Source organism: Buceros rhinoceros, unplaced genomic scaffold, assembly GCF_000710305.1.
Source record: "Buceros rhinoceros silvestris isolate BGI_N320 unplaced genomic scaffold, ASM71030v1 scaffold33391, whole genome shotgun sequence".
Lineage (NCBI taxonomy): Eukaryota > Metazoa > Chordata > Aves > Bucerotiformes > Bucerotidae > Buceros > Buceros rhinoceros.
Window position 1 is genome coordinate 8,419 of NW_010393336.1, and position 19,321 is coordinate 27,739.

The 19,321-nt window shown below is 44.5% G+C and overlaps 1 protein-coding gene across 1 annotated transcript in view; it reads right to left on the reverse strand.

The window, feature by feature from the left end:
• Nucleotides 1-19,321, reverse strand: part of MAP3K13 (mitogen-activated protein kinase kinase kinase 13) — a 38,174-nt gene that overhangs the window by 1,680 nt on the left and 17,173 nt on the right. Inside the window, exons 3-12 of the mRNA XM_010144806.1 lie at nt 15,837-16,020; nt 15,183-15,374; nt 13,498-13,665; nt 10,415-10,573; nt 8,629-8,737; nt 7,650-7,759; nt 6,364-6,480; nt 5,699-5,836; nt 3,946-4,684; nt 2,481-2,551 (exon numbers count right to left, since the gene is read on the reverse strand). Coding sequence (XP_010143108.1) covers nt 2,481-2,551; nt 3,946-4,684; nt 5,699-5,836; nt 6,364-6,480; nt 7,650-7,759; nt 8,629-8,737; nt 10,415-10,573; nt 13,498-13,665; nt 15,183-15,374; nt 15,837-16,020 — 1,987 coding nt within the window. The remainder of the gene's footprint in view (nt 1-2,480; nt 2,552-3,945; nt 4,685-5,698; nt 5,837-6,363; nt 6,481-7,649; nt 7,760-8,628; nt 8,738-10,414; nt 10,574-13,497; nt 13,666-15,182; nt 15,375-15,836; nt 16,021-19,321) is intronic.

A 19,321-nucleotide genomic window follows, 5' to 3' on the forward strand; every position in this document is an offset into this window, starting at 1 on the left:
CAGGAAGGAGCTGGCAAGCCAGCACAGCGTTACAGCTCAAACACAAGGAACTCTGTTTCTGGCATGCAGCAAGGGTACCAGGCAGCTTTCTTTCGAGACATATATCACAATCAAAACTCTCTCGGCATTAGTAGTGCAGTGAATGCAGACTGGCTGCTCCATCTTTACACACATTCCCCAGCAAACCTCTCACGTTCCTTTCTGAAGTGGACAATGCAGAGAAGACTTCTGCACCTGTACTTTTAACCAACATCTTCAGCACAACTCACTGCAACAGGTAGCCCAGGCCACTCCGTCCTATTCTCCCCAGCAGATCTCTCTCAGGCACAGTGCACACGATACTGCCTGGTGGCTTCTCCACGCTGGGTTAAGGGCTTAGTCCTCCTAAAAATGTCTTTGAGCAAAACAGGTCCTATCCCTAGAAAAGGCTTTACATCAACTCTCCAAGAGCCTCTTCCCACCCTAAGAACACATCTCCAGCTGAGTCATAACTGATATGCAAGGCTGGCAGCAAAAGCTCTGCGAAGTGTTGGGCCGCCTTTCACATCTTGGAGCTATGGAAATCTACCATCTTTTGAATGATTTAGTTCAAGATCTGCATCTTTTAAATTCATCTGTTCTTTTCTGGTCTTGTCTGCTACATATTCATACTAGCTGATGTGCCCTGGAACATATTTTTGTTTAAACAGTCCTTTTTTTCCCCCCAAAGAAAGGCCATACTGTAGGTTTCAAGGTAATTCAGCTGGGAATATCTGCACCACCTGGTCGCAGTCCCAACAGCCAGGCTAGAATTTAGGTACGTATGCTCAAAAAATAAGCTCACAGTTACTCAAATGTGGAAATCACCTCATGCCAAAATTTAACAGTAATGGTACAAAATATCGGAACATGCCAGGAGACCCACAACAGGTCATCACACTGAATTCAGGAAAGGCAATTTGTCTTCCAAGTTAGTAAATCGCAGAAGAAATAATTGCACGAGAACTGTATGAATCAGAAAATTAATCTAGCCCAGCGTTCTGTCTCCAACCCAATGCAAGAAGAAATAATCTGGGAAAAGTATGAGAACAGGGTGTGCAGACAGAGCCTGCTTTCTCCTGGCATGTCTTCCTGGTTTGCACCATTCAGCAAATCAGACTTCTGAGCTGAAGATCAAACCTGGATAACACTGCTCAACAGCCACTGATGCATCTATACTCCATACATTAACACTTACACTGTGGAAATCAAAACATAAACAAGTCATATCTTGACAAGGAGCTCCACATCTGAAAGTGTTTTGGGTGGAAAAAGCACTTCCTTGTTCACTTTAAACTCTCCGCTTGCTTCACTAGGTGTCCTAGCTAACACGAATGTGAGTGATCATTCCTTCTCTATTTTCTCCACATAACTCACAATTTCACGCACCTCCAGTATTGCTTCTCCTCTAACTAGACTAAAGAATTCTCAAGGATTTAATCTCTTCTACGAAAACCATCTCTAACCATTCCTGTCACGCTTCTCAGTACCTTTTCAAATTCTACCATGGTCTTTCAGCTGAGGCAATGAAGGCGGCATTTAGGATTCAAGCTGCAGGTGTGCTCTATAGAACAGCCGACAAGCTTTTATTTTCTTCTCTGCTCCCTTTCTAACAACCTTTAACCTATTTGTCCATGGACCACTTTTGCACTTTAAGAAGCAGCTTTCATAAAGCTACAGTACGAATTCCACAATCTCTTTCCTGAGCACAGGACTGTGAAGTCCTTAGGCCTAGCTAGGAATCACAGAATCATCTGGCTGGAAGAGACCTTTAAGATCGCCAAGTCCAACCATTCACCCCGCACTGCCAGGGTCCCTAAACCATGTCCCTCAGCACCACATCCACACGGCTTCTGAACACCTCCAGGGATGGGGACTCCACCACCTGCCTGGGCAGCCTGTTCCAATGCTTAATGACCCTCTTTGTAAAGAAGTTTTTCTTGATATCTAATCTAGATCTCCCCTGGCACAACTTAAGGCTGTTTCCTCTAATGCTCCCTCAAGTCTTATTTTACAGGCACCACCATCAAATTTGACCTGCCGTGTTGTCACTTAGCTCTTCAATCCCATTTCAATCCAACTCCAAAGTCGCAGCTGGAGTCTGCCCCACTGCAGTAACAGTTAACGCACAACGTTTGAGAGAGTCCACAAAGAGTCCCAACATCCAGTAAGTCTGATTCTGGTGAAACAGTTGCAGCACCTTATTTTTATAGGTTGAATAATATCAAGTGTGATTAAGCTGTGCTACGAACAGCCAGCAGCAGAAAAGCTATGCTAGAACAGGCCGAAAACAGTGAGTGAACACGAGGGATCAACTGAAGGTAGATGGGATGCACCGAATGCTATTCTCTTCATTTGCCAGTAACTTCCACAGTTTCAATGCTGGCGTGCAGCTGCTATGACAGACAGTTCTCCTGAGTTTTGTCCCACCAAAGAGAGATTAGAGTGAATTCACCTTTTACCTTTGTCTACGAGGAAATTCCACTTCACTGTCTACTTCACCCTCTTCCTCTTCTGAAGAGTCATCACCACTCTGGCAGAAGACAAGGACAAGAACGGTTTCACATTTGTGAAAGAACCAACATGCAACTACATGGCTGCCCCTTGGTCCTCCAGGACAAAGGCACTGTGTCCATGGCTGCAACAATCTAGACAAGAAAATAACCTGTGTATCAGTGAAAACTGACTCAGACATCATCTTATCAGGAGATTATTTCAGGCAGTCTTAATGCTGCCATTTCTGAATTTGGAGTGATTGACTTTGAAATACACTGGAGTACTTTAGCAGGCACTGAGTACATAACGTTCCGGATTTTTACAGAAGCAAATCAAGTAATTAGTGTCATACTGAAATTCACATCAATTATTGAGCTGATCTGGCACTCTTGGCTTTACAACTTCAACCCTTTTCTACACGATCCCATCACAGAGCAGGATAGGGGATGACACAGCTTTTGCTGGTGGGTTTCACCAAGTAGGAAAACTTGAGTTTTGTTCCCTTCTCTCCCTCAGTGAACACAGAGCCTTTTATTATCCTTCTCCTGTGCAAATCCACCCCCCACAATCTTGGGTTTTTTACAGCCTCCTTCTATCCTATCCAACCTGCCAACCCCTCATTCAAACTCAGCCTCTATCTCACGCCATCCCCCTGTAATACAAGGTCCTCCTCCCTTCACTCTGGGCATGAACCACAGTCTTGGTCCGACACTCATCCTCTTTTTCTTCACTTTTCCAACCAGGCCCCGTTTTCCTGCTCTTTGAAGTCCACTCAGGTTGGTTCCCACTTCTCTCACCACCCAGATGGAAGCAGGAGGAATGAAGAACTGTTTCCGTACAACTGTGCTGTAACATCTTTTTTAATCTTGCAAAACCTTCAGAAGTACATGAGAACTATGACCTTCAGTCAAGGGGGACAGTCAAGGGATCATGACAAACGTTGAATTTCTGTTGAGGCACAGCAGTGCTACAGATTCTCAGTGAAACCGTTACATCCTATTTAATATCACCAAAAGAATGCATTTACTTTGTTTTGAGAAAGGCTTGAAAACATTTTGAGACTGTTTCAACAACAAAAACTCAGTAGACCAAATTTTGGCTCAAACAAAAACTGGCTAAACTGCAAGCAACAGAACTAGGCCCTATCGAAACTACATTTGACAACCCCCGTTATTAGTTGTATGCTCCCATAAGTCTACAGCACTTCTCAACAAAATTGACTTTAAAATTATGTCCAGAGCATAAAACACAGGCCTGATTTCTTTATTTCAAAGTTGTACACGTAACTCTACTGGTATGTGTGTGGGAAACACGGCTTTGCTACTGTCCTATACCCAAACACTAGCCTGTGCTACACACCTTCCTTTGGCGGAGAGGGAAAAGAGGAGCAAGCTTTGTGGTTTCTTTCAAATCACTATACTTTGTCCTTACCTTCTGAAGGGGTCTTGCTTTGCAAGGCAGGACTGAGGAAGCCATGTGCTGCGGAGTGCCTAGGGCAGACGCTGACTTAGGGTTGCTGAAGCCCTCTTCCTCCATCTTCTCAATGAACTGTGCGCTTTCGTAGAGGGAAACAGATGTTGGTGACTGAGAATGGCTCATCCCTGTTTCAGCAGATGACATCTGTACCTGGCCACTGTCCTCTTCCCTGCACTGAAGACAGGAATTATATGGATCTGTTTTGCAACACTCCCAATGATCAGCTTTGCTTTCTTTGCTCTCTAGATTCCTTCGGCAATCTGCTTCCATGGCGGCGGAGATGAGATCAGGGCTGGAACCAGACATTCGCCTTTGCGCATGGTTACTGAGAGGGCTCCGCAGCGCTGCTGCAGGGCCAAAGTACCTTAAGTTGTTTGCGCAGTTGGCAATATCTTGTCCATGAGCGTGAAGCCGTGAATGATGGCCATGGCTGTGGCCAGATTGCTGTTGTAGGCTGGGGTGATGAGAATGATTATGAGGTGGAGGTGGGGTTGCATCATCTTGTACTGGCTGGTTTTTCAAGATCCCTGCAAAATCATTGTAGCTGCCTTTGCTGTTCCCTCGGCGGTGACGCGGCTTACTGCGGTAGCGGCTTTTGCCACTCAGCGTTGACATTTTAGGACTTCCTGAGACTGGTGAGCCATTGGATGCTGCTTCTGTGCTGGGTATGCCCTCTGACTTCAGTAGATCTGGCCTGAGAGACAGTCAGCAGAAGTTACATAGTAAACCACAAACTAAGAAATTACATCAGCTCAGAACCAGGATGAAGAGGCAGCTGTAGCCATAAGCACACTCTCCTCTCTAAAACCTATCAGCTTCTCCCCGCTTCAGCTGTTTGAGTTCTGCATTTAGATTCCTTTGATCCTCTCCACTCAATGTTCTTTCTGTTCAGCCCATCATGTTCTACACTGCTTTTCCAGTAACTGCCACATACTCTCCTTTTTCCGCTCTTATTTTGGTGTTCTGCTCTCAAAATAGCTCCCTCCAAAGACCTTGGTGTAGGGCATGTCTCTTATTATGTGCATATACAATGCTCAGCACAATAGGGTCCCAATCTGCTGATGGTTATCAGCCTGCTCATTTCAGAAGCCTGCGTGAATATTAATTCAGAAGCAATTAGTCATTGTTAATCAGGAGTCTCTAACTCCTGGAAATCCCAGAAAAGGGAATAATAAAATAGAGAGCTCCCCTGAAAGAAAAAAAACCAACACCCAAACATATTTCACTTTCTGAAAATCAGGCAGAAGAGAAACAGCTGAAAGGACAGCATGAATTCCCAAATCTCAAAACCCAATTTAATTCCTCAGTAATGAATCCATATTCCCTGAAGACTGGTTGACTTCCACAATTCTTCACCCTGCTTATTACCACTCAAGTCAAAGATGATCTAGCTGCTCTTTGCTTGGACATTTAGGAATGTGAGACACACATTAGATACCTCCTGTCAAAGCACCATCACCTGCAAAAAAATCATATGGACCAAACGGTTCCAGATTGCTGCCCATGTAGAAGGGATTACAGGATTCATCCCTTTTACCTTAAGGTAGCTAAACAATTGTGGTTCTGAGGATCTGACCAGGCCCAAGAGTGAACACCCCTTTGGCTTGTCCTGTGCGGTCTTAAGATTCAAAGGGAGAAAAGGTGCCTGCTCATCTCAGTGGTTGTCTACTGCTGGTTCCTGATCCAGAACTAGGTTATTACTTCTTACCGTTTAGTCTGGTTGCTGGGTTTATGGGAGACTCCTTTCCTCTTCATCAGCTTCTCCACTGTATTGGGGTGGATTATTGGTCTGACTGGATGGCGTTTGTAAGTCCCAGGGTATTTCTTTTCCACTGCTTGCTCCCTCCTGAAACATTGGGGAAGAAAACAAAACCCGAACCAGATCAGTTGTCTCTTTATCCAACTACAGCTCCTGCTGGAGAGAAACACAGCTCCACTGTGAGCACACTGTGTGCCTGTTTCTCAACCATGGCTGGGGGCAACACAACATGCTGTTCTCGAAAAGGACATAGTCATTTTCTAAATTCTCTAAGCAGAGATCAGGCAGTTGGAACAGGGCCCTGGTGCACAGTCCAGAAACAACACTGCTCTTCTTTTTACAAAGGGGCCAAAGGATGCCAATACTGAATGGGAAAGGTGCCTTTCCACCAGTCAGTAAACGCTGGCTAAAGATATGTGCACTAAGTGGTCTGCAGTAATCTGCTCTTAAGGAGCCTCTCCGCTTGCCGGCACTTTCTTTACCCTGAAATTTTGTCAGGCAACACTAAATCTACAAGTACCACTAGGCAGTTTAGAAATGAAGTACTGTGGGTTTTTTTTCCCTCCCGTATGCATATTGCCACATGCCATGCCATTATGCCCAGAGATACATACTTTATGAGCTCCTTCTCACGGACCTCCAGCTGCAGCATAATAGCGCTGAGCTCCATATATAAGTTATTGGCTCGCTCCAGCTTCCTCTCATAGTGTTCGCGGATATCCAATGCATGTCTGAAAAACAGAGGAGTTACTATTCCACAATCTCATGTCTCATGGACCAAGACAGCAGAATAAGGAAAAGTACAGGTGCTTTAAGAAAAGGCCTCCTAAAAGTCAAATTTGCAAACTGTATTGCACTGAACTCCAGGTACAGCTAACAGTGAATGAGGATTAAGAGTTTGATACAACAATGAATCATTATATGACTTAGAAAGGGTTTAACAGCCTTGAAAGAGCGGCAGCACTTCTCACTACAGAAGCTGCAAATGCCTCGCATGCATCCACAGTGCTTTGGCCAAGCCCCGATCATCCTGTTTGCACAGAAAAGGGGCTAAGTCAACTTCAAAAGAAACAGAGAAAGACGTCATCATCTGTCTGTATTTCACAAAAAGCAGTATGCCCCTACAGCTACAGCATAGTTGCAGAAGACTTGATCTTGAACTACAGCTGAAAGATGCGACCATCAAAAGCTCCCTAGGGCTAGGGAGCACTGATCAATAACTACATCAAACTGGCTGAACAAGGTTTTCTTTGATTTCTCAGGTTTGGCACAGAACTGCTCCTTGCTGTCATAACTGTATTTGCAAATTTGTATCACAGAAGATAACACTTTTCTTTATTAAATAAACATTCTGCTTTCATTTCTAGGTTGATCTAACATTCAAAATGAATTTCAGTGGGTTGATAGTGTGTTGGCTCCCAGTGGGCTGGGAGTGTGTTCACTTCTCCAGAAATAACTTCATCCAAAGTAAGTATCAGGGCAGATGGATGTACCTGCTTCAGTGCTGTTATCACATACACCAAAACGCAGGCAGAAACATTCCCTGGTAAACACACACACACACCTTTGACTCTCTTGCTTGCAGCAAACTGTTCTGACCACTCAAGAGAAGGGACAGTTTCCACTCTCTCTGCAGCTTTCCCTCAGCCAAGCAGGCATAGGGCATGCCTGTGAGAACTCCAGTTTCTGGACTTATGAGGAATTTAGGTTGCCCAAATTTATGCCACCAGGAGTCTGGTCCCGAGTCCTCAGTACAAGAGAGGCATGAGGACAGGGGGCTGGAGTCAGGGGCTGAAGCACACGCCCTCTGAAGAGCAGCTGAGGGAGCTGGGCTCATTTAGCTGGAGAAGAGAGGCCTGGAAGGGAAAAGTGAGCAGTAAACATAAAACTGTTCACAGACCTCAGCTCTTCTCTTCGACGACGAATCAATTCTTCATCTAGCCGGTGGATACAAGTTCCTTCACTTTTAATTTTCTCAAAGTGTTTCTTCACCTCTTCTCTCCATTCAGCCTAGAGAAGCAATTTATTTTCAGGTTTTTACAAAGGACTGGAATCCCTGGTTGCATGCAAGAAAAACTCTTGGGCAACATTCTTTGTGTCTGTAGAAAATTACAGGCTTGGGTTGAAAACATATTCCTGTTAGCTGAGTTATTTTGGTAACAGCATTTCAGCATGTTTAATTTCAACATTTTCAAATGGTATTTCTAATTTTATGCTTTGATTAAATCATTTAAAACCTATCTGCATTTTCTAAAAAATATTTTTAAGAATTCCTAAAGCTTTTTTTTATCCTAAGACAACATTTTCTTCCCTTTTGGCATTTTAAGTAAACAGAAAGGCTTATGATTTGAAAACCTATATTTATGACAGTGATGACTGTCACTAGGGCTATACTAACTATCTGCTTCAAGCCACGGTTCTTGCAGCTTTAATAAACGCACCCACTTCCTCACATACGGCCCAACGCTGTATAGAGCCTCTGCACTGGAGGCCAGGTTTCATTCTCATGAAAGTCCCAGAGTCCTTTTGCTGCCTTGTAACAGCTCTTTGTCCCACTGGCTGGGTACATCGTCACTATAAATGCTCTCAGCAGTCCTGCGGTCTCCAGTACGAGAGTACTGGGAGAACAGCTGTGAGCAGAACATCTCAAGTCAGCAGTCTCAGGGAGGAGTGAATGAGACAACGCTGAGTTTCTAAGGTCGGCAGATGTCTTTGTGAAAGCTTGGGTAAATGATTTTAAAACACCCAGCAGTCTGCTTCTGCCCAGGACTCAAACTGAAATCACTGATCCAGAGTTTTGCTGTACTCAATGCAGCCTCCAAAATCAGATCCTTGGAGCTAACTCTAGTACTCATGGGCTACAGCCATTCTCCAGTTACCTGTGATTTGAAATAGGTTTCCTGAGGAGTAGCCAGCACATCAGCAGATGCAATATCCAGGTGCATCAGTGTCTGCCGGAAGGAGGGACGATTCCGGGGCTTGCTCTGCCTGAAGCAAAATAGACAAACACCCAAGCATGAGACAAAGTGAACACTGCTAGCTTCTCCTCCCCTTCTAAAAGGATTTCTCACTAGAACATATTCTCTAAATTGTTTAGCTGAAAGATTAGAGCAAAGGAGCTTTTCTGGTTTTCTCTTTTGCTGAATATAAGTTTATTGTGCTAGAGTTGTTTTGTATTCAGTTTTTGGATTGTGATGATCTATTCTGAAGAAACAGAAGAAATGAAAACCATTTGAAATACAAAAACGTGATTATGAAGTGAAAGATACAAACTGCAACTGTTCCTAACGTCTTTGTCGAGAAGAAACAGATCTCAGTTCATTATTCTATTAATTTCCAAATTTTATAATGAGAATACTCAATCTAGCAGAAACGAGAACTGACGTTCAAAAAAACAGGGTATCTATGAACACCAAATATATCCATGTGGCCGCATAGGAGATGCCAGAGCCTACCCTGTACTACGCACTAAGCATGCCTGTAAGATCCCATTCAAGTACAAAACCATTTGTGTCTTTGAGAAAAGATACCAGCACTTGAGCTTCAGGACTGAACCCACCAGTCTAACTGCATAGACTCAGTGCTCAGGACAAGGAACACCTCCTTTAGCTGCCTCTCCCCTACAAAACGCCTACTTCCACTAGGTGGGGATGTAAGAGTACGTACACGGTGTTCAGAGCTGCACAAACTGCTTCCTGCCTTCTGCAGCCATGCGCAGAAGCACAGCCAGACAGGGCAGGACTCAGCACAGACACTGCCACAGGACTGCCTGCTGCAGCTCAGGGTCGGGGGCTAAACAGCCCCTTGGAAAGATCCATACGTGCTCTGGCCTGTCTCTCCCTTTGCGCCATCAAGGGGATGGCTGGTGGAACTCACGGAGTGGGAAAATGCTGGAAGGCCACTTACACTCTGTGTCAAGATGCTATTACAAAGACAAAGCATTAATGCATAATGCAAGGTAAAGAATTTCAACTCTAATCTGGCACGTGGAGGAAACTGAAAGTATTTTCCCTATCTATACGTGTAAAATCCTGCTTTCACAGAAAGCTTGCATTTCTCTTTGTCTAGTTCAAAAGCCAGCTACTTACAAGGGTGTTTCAGAGTGAAAAAATCATTTCCTTTCACCCTGGAGCCACCCTCGGGAAATTTTACCCCTACTTTCTTTCCAGCAGAGCTCCCTTTATCACCTACTTTGCTACAACAAAGCAACCACCTCTATGAAGGCTGCTGAAGATGACCTTGATGTTGCCTGCTCCTGATTCATACTGGACAAGCAACTCCTAGGTAACGGTCACGCTGCTGGGGCTCCTATCAAAATCTACTCCCCCACTTCTCTCCTGTTCAGCTCCTTTCCCCTCACTAGCCCATCTCAACAGTGTCTGCCCACTCCCTCTCCTGCCCCATCCACCCAGCAAACCAGACAGGTTTCTTCCTACCTTCTCTAACCAGCAAACATCTTTCTGGGTCCTGATGTGCTGCCGCAAGGAAGCAGAATCCAAAACATTAGAACTTATTGCTCTCATGACAAGTGTGAGAGTATTTAAGAGCCCTCTGCTCTGGGCTCAACATTCCCACCCTGACTCTGATCTCATTGGTTTTACTGGGAGGCTGCCAAGAGCTGGGAGCCAGCCCCAGGTCTGTGCAGTGCGGGGTTCAGGCTCTTACCAGGTCTGCTTCATGAGGATTTTGAAGCCATCTGGGCAGGTAGAAGGGACGGGAAGATGCAGGCTGTTACTGCCCACTCCCCAAATGATGGCCGAAGAGTCCACGTCCTTGTAGGGAATCTCTCCTGTAAGCAGCTCCCACAAAACTACCCCAAATGACCTGATGAAGAAATAAATCAGGATAAAAGTTTTTGTGTAAATTCAATTTAACAGAAACATACGGAGTTTGAAAAAAATAAACACTCTTTATTTGGCAAAACAGACAAATAGGTATGTCTGATCCGAAACTGCAAGTTGGAGCAACAGTGTTTATAACTACCAAGAGCAGCTATTTCACACACCAGGTAACTCTTCCTCCTCTGCCCCAGCACCAGGCTGAACAACACAGCACACTGGTTTTCACACGCCCTTTTCTATTTCTTTGTGAGATTTCAAAAGTCCTGAAAGCACTGTTTCTGCACAGATTAAATCTCACTCCTGTTAAACGAAAAGGAAAGTTAGCTTTTCTGCGACAGACTAAGACTGTTCTTATTGGTAAGAACAGATCATCCACTACTGGACAGACAGAATCGCAAAGTGTCTTACAGAGACAACACAACAAAAGTTTTGTGGTTTTGTTACAATTCATTTAACTTTTTTCCCCTCTGCCTTAATGTGCACTCCTAGTTAAGAATTTCATAGGTCTGAGTCTCAGTGCTACAACTACTGCAACAGAGAAATTAAGAAACAAATGCAACGTGCTAAGTGTCACTACTGAAAATACATGCAGTCTCCTCTGATATTTCTTGTGAGCTGAAGAAAGGAGGGCTAAAGAAAGAAAAAATTAAGAGAACTCTGCCTAGAAAAGAACCTCCTATTACAAGAACTGAAAGATGTAAGTAAGAAAACTCGCTTTCCTTCCCTTCCTTAGCAAAAAGATCAGTAAGGACCATAACCTTAATTTATTAGAGCAAACAGTTATTTGTTTTATTTACAATCTTCACCCAATAAAACACCAAAGAAATATCAAGCCAGTCAATACACAGGTAAACAAAATGCTGCTGAGGGCCAGCACTGCTCTTACTGCACATTAACAACCAGGCTGCCATACGAGGTCAGGTATAACCCTCTCAATTTCAAACCCAGACATATCGCCTTACTCACATGCCCCATCCATCTGTGGGACACCAACCCTGCCAAGCTCACTGGCAAGCCAAACGAGGTGAAAAGTGAGAAGTGTGTTTCTGGCTTGTACTAGTATCAGGTTGCTTTTATTAACTACAGAATAACATCTGAACTGCCTGGGTCTGAACAGCCGACAGTCAGGAAACAAAACTTCGCATGAAAAATGTTGCACTTTCAAAGTCTATTGGCTGCACATCATGGTGGGGGGGATGGACAGACGCAGGGACCAACCCAAAACAACAGAATTTGAACATTTTTTCCCTCAAAATTCTTCTCTGTGGGCTGCAGGAAAGCAGGGATCCAGGTGGCTGAACAAACTACCAGGAAACTCCATCTGGTTTCAGCTTTGTTATGATTACAAACTGACAAAGGATTTTCAAGTCTCCTGATAAGATTATAGAAATTTTTTTAGCTTGCTGTTAAAGATGAGAGAGAACAGACATATAAGCAGCTTAGGAACTGTTCTCATTTGTTGTCAGCATTCCTGAGCTTCACTTTTACTCATCTTGGGGGAGAAATGGATGTCAAGGAGGAGTTTCAGCAATCACCACTGCAGCAGACTCAAGAAGAACTTGACCAAAGGCACCTCTAGGTCTGCACCAAAGTGACGTCTCTAAGTCACTGAGGAAGGGAGTAAAGGAGTGCCCACAATCCTCAGCAGAGCTAGCAGCTGTTTTTTATTGGACATGATGTTCCACACAATATTCCTGAACCTAAGCCACTCTAAAGAACAGAAAGCTGTGGGTGGAAATCCAGCGCCATTTCTCCTCATGAACCTGTGATTCAAAGGGAGGAACTCAGAAGACAAATAGTGAGTCTATTTTCTTTCTAGAACAACCTAAGAAATCCTCCTAGAAGAGCTGCCTATGCAGATGGCCTGCTACATCCACATGAAATGAACATGCAAAATACTGTGGGCACAAGGAGTTGTACGCCACAGATTAAAAGACGTTCCCTTTGCTTGCAGGAAATCTTGTCTTAAAGTCATGAGCCAGCTCCAAGCTAAAACACCAGCAGCAGGCTGCTGCCTGACTCCACTCTCACCTTGAACCACCCAAGGCTTTGACCTGCAGCTTCATGCTGTGTAAGGGAGGTGACAGTATTTGAAACTGAAAAATCACAAGAAGGAAAATTCATCCTGGCTGGAAAGCAGGAAGAAGGGCATTTGTCCTGGGTACTGACATTTAATATGCAGAAATAACAAGGCAGAAACAGAGATGCAGTTCCCTTGAGGACCCTGAAGACAGGCAGCCCAAAGGAGCTTCAAAGCTGTGTGTCCTATCAAGCACGGAGATCTGAACCTTTCCTTGCGTTCATGTGGACACAGAATACATTTCACATGGGATGGAAACAAGGGTTCAAAACTCTAACAACGTGTCCTGGTTTCCTCCCCCTTGGATCTGGGCTTAGATTCACTGGACTGTAATCCTGAGACTGTACATAAAACAGCCAAGCTAGGTTTGCAGAAAGCAAAAGGGGTTCAGACCCTTCAAGGTGGCAGAGTAGAGGCCTCCCTACAGCTCAGGTACGGCCTTGAGGATGGTAGAAAGCAAGTGAAAAACACCCTGGCTGCAGTGAAAAACTTCCGGCTGCAGAAGTTGCTGAGCAGGTTCTGAACACCAGGAGTGGAAGAAAGCTCAGGCCTGAATAATGACACAGGGAAGAACTGTTGCATTTCTTACTGCAAGACACAGGTAGTCTGTACTGATCTTGACACACAGCTTTTACACATGGACGTCATTTCTATTTCTGCTATAGCCCATGGTTCAGTAACAAAGTTCAGGGCACCAGGCAGATAGAAAAGGAATAGTCCACCACAGAGCAAATGATCGCCAAGCCCAGGATGCAAAAAGAGCGCTGAATACAGAGTGCTGGGAAACCAAGTGGCTAAACAGAAGGCGAAAATACTTAAACATTAACACTACTCCCCAGATATCCACCTTTTCAGAGACAGGCTCATTGCGTATCACCTCTGGGGCCATCCAAGCCACGGTTCCCGCAAAAGACATTTTGGTACTTTTATCACTGAGTTCTTTAGATGTACCAAAATCTGAAATTTTTACTGCATCTGTGTGCGTAACTAAAACACTGAAAAGGAAAAACACAACAACAACAAAAAACAAAACAAGAAATCAGCATTTTACAATTTGTCTTGTATCGCGACAGCCACTGGGAGTAAATCCCTTCCAATCAACACGAGCAGTTGACGAGGCCATGCTGTTCACAACTGCAGGTTACGCATTTTTCACTAGTGAAAGCACTCACTTTCTTCGGGGCAGTTGTGTTCTCAGCCTCAAACGCATTTCTAAACGCTAAAAGTCAAAAATCAATCTTGATAAAATCACAAATTAACAAGTCACTGAAGAAGCACTATATCTGGGGACTCTACCAAATTTTATTAAAGCTGTACCTTAAACTGGGCTGTAAACCATCTAAAAGTATCAACGCACTGTCACAGTCATGGCACAAGCTAAAGAAGTGATAAACATCAGAATGCAACAGAGAAAGGAGAAAGATACTTTCCAGAAATCTAAGGAATTAACAAAAGAACAAATAAGAAGGAAAAATAAAAAAGCAGAATGCAACAGAATATCTTACTTTCAAAATGGACCAGACACAATGAAATCATTAGAAATACTTCCTGGCTGGTACTTATCGTGTAAGATACCGGTAAAATTTCCAGTCTCATTGAATTGCAGCACAGGAAGGGAATGCCAACAAATTTCTTTAGTTTCACTGTCATTAGTTTCAAGTCAACATGGAAAAGTAGCAAGGGGACTTTTGATCTAACATTAAACTATTCCTCCTCTTTCACGGGCACCCCCTTGCCGTGGGGAAGGAGCTTGTGTGCCCTTGTGAGGTTGAGAGCTGTGCTGGTGGTGGCATGTGCCTCCGGTGGGGTCTCCCAAGCCAGACAGGTCTCAGCTGAAGGGTCAGACAAAGTGTGTCCACGGGCAGGATGGGCTCACTAGCCTTCGGGCAGCCATCCTAGGAGAAGGACAACTCTGACTCCAAACCCGGGCAGATGGAGCTCGTTTAGCCCTGTAAGGCATCCATCATCTAAGAGAAGGACACTCTAACCAAACCTACAATCTGAGGACTTCGCTGTCACCGTCCAAGCTTGCTAGGCCCTGGCAGATGAACCTCAGGTGTAAAGGGTGGAGCCAGTTCTGCGCACGCTGTGCCTCACCTAAAAAAATCCACCGCGCAGGCCTGAAGGGTGTGCTCACATTTGCAAAGCCCTGTATTGGCCTTTTCAGCCATGAGCGCGCTTGCAGTAAGTGTGGGGAAAACCCTTTCCAAATCTTCGTTCACAAAGCCAAGCCATGACGATGAAGCTATTCCTCAATCAAAAAATAAAAAAAAAAAAAGACAACCACAACTGTGGGATGTTTAAGTAGCTAGAGACTCACTTTGGCGACTTGAGGTCTCGATGGATGATTTTGTGAAGGTGCAGATAATTCATCCCACTTGCAATCCCTGTGGACCAATCCACAAGCAGCCGAGGAGTGACTTTCATGACGAGGAAGCAATTCCTCAATCAAAAAATAAAAAAAAAAAAAGACAACCACAACTGTGGGATGTTTAAGTAGCTAGAGACTCACTTTGGCGACTTGAGGTCTCGATGGATGATTTTGTGAAGGTGCAGATAATTCATCCCACTTGCAATCCCTGTGGACCAATCCACAAGCAGCCGAGGAGTGACTTTCCGCCCTGCTCGCAGGACTTCGTAGAGCTGTCCATGTGCACAGTACTCCATGATAATGCAGTAGCATGGGGCTTGAGTGCAAACTCCCCTGTCAAAGAAAACACACAGCTAGTGAGGATCAGTAGAGTCAAGGTCCCAGAGCACCCCTCAAAGGTGGCAATCAAGGGCCAGGAGAGTAACCTATTTACTCAGCCTGGGCAAGGCTCTGCTATCAGCTCTCCTTCCTGAACAGGAAGGGGAATGTTTCCTGCACGCTTTGGACAGGAGGAACCTCATTTGTCACAGGGGTGGGTTTTCTTCAACTTCTGCACCTGCAGATTGTAGGGTTCACAGCAGACATTTGGTGCACCGCATGCAAAGTGCAGTGTTGGGCCGGAATGGTGTCCACAGCTTTCTTTTCACAAGAACGTGTGACAGTTTGAGAAGGATGACCACCCAATTTTGTCCCACAGACAGCTTAGTTCCCAGATTTTAAGAACTTGGCCAGGATACATAAGCAAATTGTTCTTCCCTAGATAAAAGTAAGTTTCTAACAAGTTTCACAACCTACTTGAATGCAATGATGTTAGGATGTTTGAGTTTCCGCAAATGCTTGATATCTGTTTCGTTCTGATCTCTCACTTTCTTGATGGCCACCTCCTCCGCCCGGAATTTGCCCAGGAAGACAGCTCCCTGCGCACCGCTGCCCAGCCACTGCAGCTCCGAGATCTCCTCAAACGGGACCTCCCAGGTATCTGGGCACAAGCAAGCAAAGGGGAGAACATAAACGATCAGGACCAAAAAAATGTTCTGCTGTAAGGTCACACCAGGACAGCACCTGCCAGCTCCCTTGTTAAATCTCAAGGTGGGCTTTTCAGGGGATAGGAGATGGCATTTTCTCCCACACCACACTGCTCAGCCCCATCTAGCTTCATCTCCCCATCACAGTCACCTCTGGCCTGTTCCTTCCCATCCTCCCAGGTTTTTTTCTTCCACTGCTAACCACTCGGTTGAGCCACTTTGACCTCACGGCTGCTTCGCAGGCAGCAATATAATATATCAGGGACACTGAATTGGCAATTTAGGGAGAAGGTCCTCTATCCAAAACTGAGCAATCACGGTATCTCTCATAAAGTACGTGACTCAACTGAAAAGCACAGATAAGAAAAAACATTTAGCACTGACAATTAAAGAAAAAAAACTTCCCCACTGAAATACACAAAACCAGGAAATAAAAGGGAGAGTCAGAAGCGGTAGATTGTAAAACCAGCAACTACCAGTTACCCAGCACAAAGCACATTAACCACCAGTCACAGAAACAGGTCTTTTGCATACCAACATTGTGAGTATCAGTGTCAAATAGGCAAAAAAATCTTGAGTGATTCCTCCTCTTAGGTACCCACATGCATCTTGTGGGGATATTGCCACAGTGGTCCAGTAGCGTCGTACAAACGGTTTCAGGACAGTTGTACCCATCAGAACAGAAAGCCTTGTTGTTTGTGGTAACCTTGAAATTACCTTAACATTCCACAAACAGTGAAATAAAAGGCAGACAATAATTTATTACTGTAACTCAATAAATGTGTAAATTTAGAGAATAAATTATTTAGCAGCAGAAATAGTAAATAACCTACTGATTTCTGAAATAAAAGGAAGTCGTGCCTGTACAGGTCCCCAGACACCAAGACGTGTCTTTTCTCATCCAGTCTCAGAGCCACTGGGGTGTTCCCAGGGCTGCAACTGGAATTATGCAAAAGTGTCCATTTTAGATACTGCCACTGCTGAAGGGATACTTATATACCCAAACTGTCTCTGGATTGATCCTGATTCAAATCTTCCCCTCAAATCTTTCGTGTGACAGTCAGCCCCTAGCTGGATGGCTCCTGCCAAATGACTGCTCTCCAGGCATGACCAAGGAAAGCCAGCTCCCACCCGGAGCCAGACCCCAGTGCTCGTGCTGCTCTCTGAACTAGAGAAAAACACCCCATTGTTAATACACAGCGAAAATTTCCTTCGGCTTGGCAGGGCAAAGTTCAGTCCTCAGCACATGTTTCTTCACAAACACAAGTCTATTTTTCATACTGGTATACACCCCCTTGCAACCCGACATTGTACAAAACACTAAGACGGCGCCTGCAGCTCCAGCTGAAATGCAGTATATAACTAAGCAACCCAGTAACCATGGATTTGCCGCAGATGATGCCAATCCTCAGTTTTCAAGAAGGCCATGACACTGAGAAGGTGGTAGTGCCTACCAGCCAGCGTGTCCTTTGGTACTGAACCAAGAAATGCCTGTCTGTGTAAAAACCCAACAGCAACTGACGCATGAAACATGCTGTGACCCCTGTCGTGACCACAGGACATTCAAATATTCTAAAATAATAAATGTTCTCCTTTAATAAACAAGTTGAGCGTTTTTTGGTCACAGTACTTACAACTGGTAAGTTTAGACACCTAGACTTTAAAAGACAGTTCTTTCTATAAGAAAAAGAAAATAATGAAATTCATAAATAAATTGAGAAGATGTGTATTTCTATTTAATTCACAAATGCATTGCTTCTGAAAGAAGGTGGCAAATGCAGTTGATTTTTGTGTTTGCTGGTGAACAGTATTTTTACATGAGCGACACTGAAACTATTCCTTTGTGATAAAATAGCTGTTTCTTTACATACCAGAAGACCGTCTTTCAGTACAAAGTACGTAACAATGTCATTTATTTCCCTGAAGCACCCAAAGTTTGTGAGCAGTCATGGGTGACAGTGACATAGTCACAGTGCTATCACCTAGGAGCCCTAATTTGCTCTTAATATTACCTGTTAACCACCATAACGGCAAAGGTAGAAAAAGATTGCAAACAAAATACACAAAACTCATGTGCTGCCTCCTGCAAAGTCATCCCATGTTTATTTGGCAAGACACATCCTTTCCCATATCCCACCTGCACCGTGATCATCAAGGGTGCGATTCAGGGAAGAGTTTGCAGTGTAGCAACAGGCAGTGAAACGTCCTACTTTGGGAATTTCAGGAAGAACAAAGAGCCAAACCATATGTAACGTAAAATGCACAGCAAGACAAAAATAAAAACACACCACCCCAAAACCCTTTTGCTGCACAGGAGCATGTTACTATTTTTCAAGGTAGTGAGTGAGCATCAGGGATTCCTTTGGCTCCCGTAACATGTTAAGCACTGAAAAGCTTCCCAAAGACAGTGGTGCTGGTGGAGAAAAGCACCCAACTACATGCCACTGAAAACCAGTTTGTCAGCATTAGTAGCACAAACCTGCATTTGTTACTACAACCCAAACCCACCAATTGACAAATACATCTAAATTACTCTTGTGTGTGTGCTCCCTGGGACCACCCTCAAGGACAACAGGCTGACAAGGGTCAGTATTGCTAATTTAGTCTCATCACTCCTGCAGAGGGGCAATAGGCAAGGCTGGAAAAGAAGACTCAACACATCGCCAGCTGAATCCAGCTGAAAGCTGAGACTACGCACATCACCCAGAGAGCAGGCTGTAAAACTCTCCCTGCTCCCTGAACAGACCCATCCTGAACAGCTCACAAGACCTTGAAGCAAAGGTGAATTACGGCAGACTCAGCCTCACCACATCGACACGGCAGGTACAATGAGAAGTGCAGCATGCAAGAGGTGATGCCAAGATCCCTGTCATCTTGGCCAACGGCTTGAAACAGAAAGGACTTGGGCAAACCAGCTGCAAGAACTTGGGTGCATGGCTACGATGACTAACTACAGTCAAGTCCAAGTGCCTGTCCAGAAGGGTAACACCTCAGACGATCAGCAGGGTGGCCGGAAACTTGTCTGGATGCAGTAAGCAAGGCTAGACTGTACTGCCAGCCTGGTTCAAAAAGTTCATTAACATTGCTTGGCAAAACATCCTTTGAGACAACCCAGACTTCAGGGCCTGCTACAAGCTCTCCCAATACTGCCTTATCCTCCAGCAAAAGAGAGATGAGGATATCTCCTACCAAGATGGAGAATTTTTTATTCCAGATTCTTCAGGACCTAAAGAAACCTGTGGGATACTTCTAAAT